A 9,688-nucleotide genomic window follows, 5' to 3' on the forward strand; every position below is an offset into this window, starting at 1 on the left:
ACGCTTTGTACCTCATTATTCTCATCTGATTTGCAAACCGAATCAGAACTGATATATTCCTTTTCGTCTCCTGAAACCAATGAAAGAAGGAATTTGTTTATGTGCTCAACTACGTCCAGTGTGGGAGAAAGTATCCCTCACTCTTGGAAAAAATCCAAGATCTTCATGTTTAACAAAAAATTCGGATATACAAAAAAAAAAATCAAGGGACTGAAAAAAAAAATCTTAATATTTATGGGAAACATTTACTTAATTAATCATTTTTACCGTAAAACTTTGTTTTTGGATGTCATTCACTTTCATTCTATTTTTGTATTCAAACTCTATTTTTTCAAATTCATTTGCATATGATCTATGATGGGGTGTGACAATGGAAAATGTACATGTGTCATGATGAATTTACAAAATACATGTTTATTAGAAATTTTAAAATGGTACAACGTTTTTTTAATTAAGTCTATTTTTTTTTGTAATAATTACCCAAAAATCTTCAACTCTTTCAACAAAACCACATAATTACTGATAATTCAATCTATTTTTTATAATCTCATGAACAAAACACACACTATATATTTTTCACCTTAATGTTTCTCCCATGTTCAATTTTTTACTTCTTCATATTTGTTTTATTTTTCTATCTAGTTTCCTTTCTCTATTCTCATGGATGAAAGGAATATAAACATCCCTTCATGAAATCACCACCAATCAATCTTTTTGAACATGTTGTACCTAATTTTGACCTTATTTGACTACATTACATAATTATGGACGCAGATAGTTACATTATTGATTAAGATATGTTATTGTGTCAAATTTGAGTTAACGTTATACATTGGATGGGAGAGTAGATTTTGAACAACATATAAATGAGATGACCGAAATACATAATGTCTTAAGGTTTTATGTAAAGATGTGGTGTCAATCTCACCTGTATGGTTGTTACTGACGTAATACGATCATCCAACCCGGTGAAGACTCACCCAAAAATCCCAACATTTTGATAATTTATTTTGCTAGTTTTCAGTTGTCAATTGTTTATTTATTTATCTTAAACTTTAGTTATTGGATGTCATTCTCTTTCATGCTATATTTTTTTTGTTATTCAACCTCAACTACTTCAAACTCCTTCACTTTTATTCTTTGGTAAAATTTGACAACGGAAGAAAACGCATATGTGTTTTGTTAATTTGACAAAAATAAATACTTATTAGAACCAACTCCTAAATGTTGGTTAAATATGTGTGTTGGTTAAATATTTACTAAAAAATGTCCAACTCCTGAATCGAACCAGTAAAATTATCGACAATTCACTCTATTCCTTATACGCTCCCATAAAAGCACACACTCCTTTTTTTCCTTATCATTTCTCTCATGTTCAAATTATTTTTTTATTGTCTTTCCTTTTCTAATTTATTTCGTAGCTTCTCATGAAAGAAAGGAACATAAAACTCCCTCCATTAAATCACCACCAACTCACCATTTTTACCATGATATGTCTTCATCTAATTTTATTTGGCTTTGTTACCAAATCACAGATGTGGAGAGTCTCACACTTAAAGAGAGAGATGTTAACATGTCTTATATGAGTTAAAGTTTTAGATTGGATGCAAGAGAATATAGTGACAAACATATAAGTGAGATGACTCATAAATCCAATGCCTTTAGGATTTGGATGAAGATGTGATGTTAATATCATTTGAGTAGTTGCTCTTAGTCTAATGTGTTTATCCAACCCAGTTTACGCTCCTGCGAAAGTCCTAACGTTATGATGAAATGTTTTCTTCTATTTTGGATTTCATTTTCTTAATTCATTATATTTATCATGAAAGAAAGGGATAAAAACTCTTTGTATAAAGCCACCATCAACCCACCTTTTTAGCATGGTGTGCATCCGTCTAACTTTATTTTATTATGTCTCTATATCCCAGTCGCAGAGAGTCTCAAACTTAAAGGAGAGATGTCAACGTGTCAAGTGTGAGTTAAAGTTTTATATTGGATGCTAAAGTGGATGTTACGTATAAGTTAGATGACCAATATACCTGATGACTTAAGGTTTTGGTTCATTTTGTGGTGTCATTTTTTCAACTCCTTTAAAAAATCCATAAAATTACCAACAACTTTTGGACAATATGTTTGACCGAGAAATCCCAATTAGCATGAACAATTAAACCAACAAACTCTTTTAGTAAAAAATCAAGACGATAGATGGTTTGGATATAAGGGATATTTCATTTGTCATTATTAATTTGAAATAAAAATTCATTTTCTTGTTCAATGCGATTTTCCAACTTAAGAGTTTAATCTAGTAGTAGAAGGACAAACTTTGAATTTCGAGATTTTGAGTTTCGAACTCAGCTTGTATCCTTTGAGAAAAGTAAACATAAATATATTTATAAGTGCTCTTTTGTCTCTAAGACTATCCACAATGGTGAGTGTTTCACCTATTTAGCACCATAATAAATAAACACCCCCATTTTGAAGCAAATAAATAAGGTGCTTGCAAAGAAGGGTGGCTATAGAAGCACCCTATCTCTCTTCACTTTTGTGAGGGACCCCAAAATAAATTTTATAAAATAAATTGTTGAAAATTTGTAAAATTGAAATTTACAAATCACTGAGTTGTTGCTAAAATTTAATTTTGGATATCATTCAATTCTTCTTTTAAATTTTGATTGTTATTATCATTTCTTTTCATAAAAAAGTTCCTTTAGAATATGTCAAAGAGACTTTAGGCCTTAGGGTGTGTTTATTTTAAGGTTTATAATATGATTCCTAGGAACATGAGATTAGAAATATGCAACATTCCCATGTTTGTTTCAAGTTTTGAAAATTTGTTCCCTTGAATATTATATTATGAGGAATGTTATTTACATGTTTTCTTCTATTGTTATTCTCATGCTTAAAGGATGTGAATATAAAATTTCCATGGTAATAAAACTCAACTTGCCATAAATTCTCACTACCATTAACATTTATTTCCATTTTTATTTTTTTAATTAATTAATTTATAAAATATTCCAGGAAATCTAAATTTTTACCAAACAAATGGGTAGGAATGTCGTTTCAAGGAATGTAATTTTTTGCCTTGAAACAAACACATCATTAATTTTTCATAAAGTAAATTGAGGCATTTCAAAGACTACTATCATAATCTACAATTTAAAAAAAAAATGTTTTTTTATTATAAAAAATTTAGGTGAGTTAGGCTCTGGAGGATACATCAAGATCAAGATATGTCTCATGACTCAATGAGCACTTACAAAGTTACTCCCGATCAAAGAGATCCTCACGCTAATAGTGGGGATTGAATCCACGCCCTTGAGGTTGAATCAACTTGTTATTAGCCGAGTTAACCTTGATTAGGAATGCTATTATTAGTATTAATAGCAAAAATAGTGATTCAAAACATGATATCATAAAATGGTATCATTTGTCCTCGTGAGTTTAGCTCAGTTGCAATTGGTATGAACAATGCATAAAATATGTAAGGTCTGGGGTTCGAACCCCGACCACCACCAAAAAAAATATAATGGTATCATTTAAATAACATTTTTTTCATCTGACATAATAAATGAGACATTTAATAGAATCATTTTAATTTAAATGGTCACATTAATGACTTTTAATTTATTTTATCATGATTATACTTAATAACTGAAAAAAAATCACAAAAAAAAGAAAAATATTAAATTATTCAAATTGAAGTATTCGAAATTTAATAATTTTTTTTTTTGAAAATTTAGCGATAATTTTTTTAGGTACATGAAATATTCCTTTTTAAAGAATGGATGTGAAACAATAATAAAAAACTTAAATTTTTTTTAGTTTATTAAAAAAATAAAATATTCAATAGGTTTTTTCTAAGTAACCTCAATTATTTAAATTTCGACAGCACATCATTTTTTTTTGCAATATAATTTAATATTTTTTATTTAATTTAATTAAGGGTTACAATTAAGGATCTTATTTAAAGATCGTTTTATTATTTTTTTGACCTATTAAACAACAAAGTCTAATATTTATAGAATCAACCCAATTGAAATGACACATAAAATTTAATTATTTTACATTATAAAAATATAAAATTTCAAAATTTAATGACAATTTATTTTTTGGAAAATTTGTCAAAAACTTTTTTGTAAATTAAATATTCTCTTAAAAGAATTGAATATAAAACATTAATAGAAAAGGTTAAAAGATTAAATAATTCACTTTTCTTTATACGGATAGAAACATGAACTATTGGAATTTTAAATGTCTTTGATTTATTTGTTATAATATACTTCAATATTTGTTTGTTTCCATATTTTTTTGGTTTAGTTGTTTCCTTTAATTAGGGGCTAAAACTAACACTATCATTTTTTTCTTTATCCGTCTGATCCATCGATCAAGGCCTTTTCATTCTAAATAATTACATGACACATTTTAATTTAAATGACATTAATTACTTTTAAGTTTCTCTGTCATTATTATCCTTAATAAAAAGAAAAAAACTAATATTTGAGAATTATATTAATTATACAAATACTTGAAACTTTCGTGTTAGCATAATTCATTTTGCCTTGTTAAAAATACCAAATACGTGAAATTTAGAAAGACAAAAAAAAAAAAGACATGACATTGATACAAAAGATTTAAAAAATACAATTTTTGATTGAAATGGTGCATGAAATTGCTTACAAATGGAAGCTATTTATAATAAACGGTATATATTTATTTAATAGTAACTATCTCATTGACAAATTAAAGTAGAAAAAGTCATATATTAATTGTCAAATAAATAAGATAAAATGACACTTAAAGGATTGTGTTTTATCCGGTCAAAAGAAATAAAATAGAAACCATGATTAATGCTCAATGGCTGATTGAAGATTTTGATACATTCATTATATTGAAGAAATTATGATAAGTGAAAAACAGTCATTGTAAAACATGATGATGTTAAGATGTCTTCTTATTAGAAATGGTTTGTCCAACTTAGATGATGTGAACCAATTGTATGCAACTTTTACGGTGACGTTTAACATGTCCGGAGATGTGCTTAAAAGCATCAATTAAGATTCATCAAATAAGATTTCATGTGTAATATACCCATTGTGCAAGACAAATATTCATAAAATAAATATAGATAAAGGCTAAATCAATTTATTGAGATTAGCTTTTCGACATAACAATTCATTAAAAATTAACCTAACGTATCTAAACTCTAACATCTTGATTCTATATCAAATACAAAACATTGCCTTGACTAAAAATTATATTGTTGATGTTGAACATCTTGAAGTTGTAGAACGTAGACACATGCTCTCCAATGGAACCCTGAGAAAGTAGCATTAGCAATAAACAATTAGATACAAATAAAAAATAAAATCAACCTCATAGTCTACAACCAAGTGATTAAACTAATATGCTTTTAAAACACATAAAATACTTGTTTTTACAACAAAAAAAAATTATGGGGGGAAGAGACACATGAAAATAATGAAAAACAAAGTGTCGGTATATAGAGAGAGAAAAATCATTGAATAATCAAGATCCAAGATTTGCAGCCACACCAAAACCACTCATAGAGTAGACCTTTCCCTCTTGCAGGTCCTTCTCAAATTTGTAGATCAGAGTTCTTCGTACAGTGGCGTGAATCTTGTTTCCCTGAAAACGCAAGGAATAAAACAATCAATATATAATCAATAACACAAAACAAAACATTAATAATAAAAAAAGCAACGTAATATGCTCACAGATGCATCCATGAGAACCATGTCGAGAGAAAACGGATGAGCATCCCGATTGACATCACGAACAAACCAAGCACGGACAATTCGTACAACTATGGTCCAAGATTCCTTCACCGGACTGATCTCAGATATTATATCTGATCTTGGAGCCATTTGAATATACCTTTTTTTCTAGGTTGAGAGGGAAGAGAAGTAGACAGATGATTTAACAGAAGAAAACATTGGTATAAATAGGCTAATTGCACAAATAAAATATTAATGGAAGCAATGTGAAAATAAAAAATAAGATCAAATAGTTGCAATGATTGGTTTAAAAGAATGACATTGACACATGTCAATGTAATATTGGACGAATATTTACAAATGAAATGAATTAATTTTAATAATTCTATTTTGTGACAGAGGTTTTTTTTTTTTTAGAGAAAAAAGCACTATATGCATAAAATAGTATAGAGAATAAGGATTATATCAGTTCTATCGATTTAAAAACAGCTACACAAAAGGCAAAAATATTTTAATCCTTAATCTTCCATAATCTTCTTGCACGGGAAATGTTCTAGTGAAATATTCATGCCCATTAACATCATCAAATTAGGAAATCCGCAGGAAATAACAATAATCCTTCATTATTTCCGTAATAGGAAAAAATTAAGGAAATACGAAAAAATTGATACTATATGCATAACATACTCCTATAAAATTCTGTTAAGGAAATAACAATAATCCTCTTTTTTCAAATAGAGATAACTTTTGATTGAAATCATGTGCATTAAATACTCTTATAAAATAGAGACAACATTTTAGGATAATTCATCAAATTATGATTGTTGTTTCTATTATAAACTTTTTCATATTTATTGTGTACATAAAAGAAAATATTGGTGAATTAAACAACAATTTAAAATTCTGACTTTTTGCACAACATTTTCGGTTACCATACTTGGATTCCAATTTTGTTTGTTTTTTTTCCTATTATAAACTCCATCATACCTTGTGTGTGCATGAGAAAAATCATTAAATGAACCTTTTCACTAATAGGATGCCAAGTGTACTTTTAAAAAAAAATAGTGCAAATATATATAATAGAGATTACATTTAGTCATGATTTTAGGTGTCATGGGATCAACTTGAATGTAAAATATAATTTCAAGTTTAAATTTTATGTGTCATATGTTTAATGAAAATTAGTATTTAATGTGCTTTAATCATTTTGGTGCAAGTAGTTTCAATTTTATATCAAATTGACCCTAAAAATTAGGGGTGTAAGCGGTTTGGACTAAACCAACGAAACCGATAGTCCAAACCGGACCAAACCGAAAAATTATCCGACCTTCTTTGGTTCGGTTTGAAACCGATCCGAACCAATTGAAATCGATCTAGTTTGGTTTGGTTCATGGTTTTTCATTTTGAGATCCGTGAAACCGATGAACCAATCCGATGATAACCACACTCCTTATTTTACTAATATTATCCTACCTCACACAAACTTATGGTTAGCCTCAAAATTAAAGTCCAACATAAAATACGTTTTAATACATTCACTTTCTCTCATCTTGGATTTAGTTTTGATGTTTTTATTTAATTTCATGGAGACCATAATTTCATAATGTGGAAATTTACAGTAACATCAGAGATAAGACGTTTTTGGAATTAACAACCATTTTTAAAACGAAAAAAAAACAACCAAGTTAAAAAAAAAGTTTTCAAAGCCTTTTTCTGAAGAAAAAAAAGACGGAAGAAAGATGTGATAGAAAATGATTGAAGGATGAACCTATTTATAGTTCAATTGAGAACACAATTTTGTTAAGCATATAAATTGTTGTAATTACATTAACAATGAAAATGAATACACGTTATAATTGTTTAATGTAGCAGTTGACTTTCTTACCATTTTATTTATCAGATTTTTTTTAACTTGACAATGAATAGAAATGTGTCACACAACCCTACTGACAGACAAATGTACCTCGGAAAAAAAAAATACAACTCCACAATTCTTCTTAATTTTTCTTTTAAATCAGCTAGTATTATTATTTTTCTGATTTAAATCAATTTGATACATATACTAATATTATGCACCATTATAATTATTTTTTTGATCTCAATCGATTTGGTGTAACTCTGTAAGTAGAATTACTACTTTTTTCTTTTTTCAAATAAAGAATTAAAAAAGTAGTTACATGCAATTTAGTTCTATTTGTCTTCTAAGAATGTTGTCTTTTATAATTAGTGTCATACAAAATGGTGAAATAATTCTCAATTGCCAAGTGGCAAAATATTCATGTGGATGACTAAGAGAAGAGAAGCATTTAATTTGGTCATTGTAAATCATTCTCAATTGTATATAATATAGATATAGATATAGATATAGATAGATATAGATATAGATATAGATAGATATAGATAGATATAGATATATAGATATGTAGATATGTAGATATAGATATAGATAGATATAGATAGATATAGACGAGTAACCAAAAAAAAGATAGATATAGATGAGAGTAACAGTTAATGTGTCAAAAAAAGAGTAAGAGTTAACAATAAATTAATTAATTGCAAAATAACTATTGTTGGTCAAATAGAGTATCAAGTATTCTTAGAATTATTGTCTTGTTAAACATATCAATTATTGTAATCATTGTCCTGTCTCTTGATTTTTCTAAGGTCAAAATGATACCAGAAATAAAAGATTTTATGTTGTTTGATAATAAAGATAACTCACTTTAGTCTATGGTCCTGATTTTTTTTTTAATGACAAAATGACCCTGATTTTATAGGGTCTACTCTATTTTATTTAAGTGATTATAACACGTGCCTTCTTTTTTTAAAATAAAAAACTAATTATTTTATATGCTAGATAGACATATAAATTATTGTGACTCTTTTTTCATATGTGCAGGTCAGACAACAATTTTTTCAATTATTGTTTTGATCACAGTTGGCCTACATATATGTTGTAATAAGGTTCAGGCCTCCTCCTGATTTGCATTTTAATTTTTCTTGCTTTGATAAAAAAAAAAAAAAATTCAATTAAACAAAGAGCAAATTGTTTTATTTATTTTTGATAGAGAGAACAAAGAACAAAATGTTATATATTGATAGTATTATTCCAGGTGATAAAAATAGAGACTTTTTCCCTTTTTTTTCTCAAAGGATTTTCAAAAATTGTTAGAATCACTTTTTTTTTCCGATCAAATAAAAAAAATGATTTAAATGACAACAGATAAGAAGCAACATAAAAAATGTGCTTTTTGTTTTTTTAATAAATCCATAAAAGATAAAAAAAAATATAAAGAAATAAAACAATTAACAAAATAAATAAAAACAATAGATGATAACTAATACAAAAACACCATGGTAGCTAGTTATAGTACTCAAAATACAAATGATAGTTTATTCTATGAAGTTGAACAAAAAAATGTGCACTTTCACATCTTAGTTGCCTCTATTTATAGGCTGAAAATATCACACTTTAGGGTCCGAAGCTTGTTCGGAATTGAGAATCAATTTGAGACATTTAAAGCTATTAATAATATGTGATGAATGCACTACACAATTCCATCTACATACATCAAATTTCAGTTAATGATTAGTAGAATTTGACATTATAAAAATCTGATCAAATTAATTGTTTTTATGAAATATTAATTTGTAATTCAAATCCAGCATTTCTCAACTCTAACATTTAATTTTTTGTTGACTACAATTTTTATTTAAAATATTTCACTATTTTTTACAAACTTAAATATTTCCCGTTGTGAGCTATATAGAATGAGATTTTGTTCCTTAGGACAAGCTTCATATTTAGGTATTTAAGTGTTAAATAATATTAAATTTGTATATATTCAGTTAAAATAAAAAACCATATATTATTTTTTTAAGAAATCATCTTATATAATTTAAATGAATTGAACATTTCATAATATAGTTAGAACGGTGGTGATTAAAAA

At 27.1% G+C, this 9,688-nt stretch overlaps 1 protein-coding gene across 1 annotated transcript; it reads right to left on the bottom strand.

The window, feature by feature from the left end:
• Positions 1 to 5,108: 5,108 nt before the first annotated feature.
• On the bottom strand, positions 5,109 to 6,821 carry LOC146957137 (uncharacterized). Its single transcript, XM_085741105.1, has 3 exons — positions 5,739 to 6,821; positions 5,556 to 5,649; positions 5,109 to 5,319 (listed from the first exon to the last, which is right to left on the bottom strand). The coding sequence occupies exons 1-3, from the start codon at positions 5,886 to 5,888 to the stop codon at positions 5,249 to 5,251; spliced, it is 315 nt and encodes a 104-aa protein (XP_085597231.1). The 5' UTR covers positions 5,889 to 6,821; the 3' UTR covers positions 5,109 to 5,248.
• Positions 6,822 to 9,688: the final 2,867 nt, after the last annotated feature.

Source organism: Medicago sativa, chromosome 1 (genome assembly GCF_051527215.1).
Source record: "Medicago sativa cultivar Bolivia chromosome 1, Bolivia_mono, whole genome shotgun sequence".
Classification (NCBI taxonomy): Eukaryota; Viridiplantae; Streptophyta; class Magnoliopsida; order Fabales; family Fabaceae; genus Medicago; species Medicago sativa.

What these genes read in the sequence shown, in the direction of transcription:
- LOC146957137 (XM_085741105.1), bottom strand. Translation starts at nt 5,888, where the DNA reads ATGGCTCCAAGATCAGATATAATATCTGAGATCAGTCCGGTGAAGGAA. An exon ending in TGGTTCTCATGGATGCATCT is followed by an intron (nt 5,650 to 5,738) that starts GTGAGCATATTA and finishes TTGCGTTTTCAG; the next exon opens with GGAAACAAGATTCACGCCAC. An exon ending in CTACTCTATGAGTGGTTTTG is followed by an intron (nt 5,320 to 5,555) that starts GTGTGGCTGCAA and finishes CTACTTTCTCAG; the next exon opens with GGTTCCATTGGAGAGCATGT.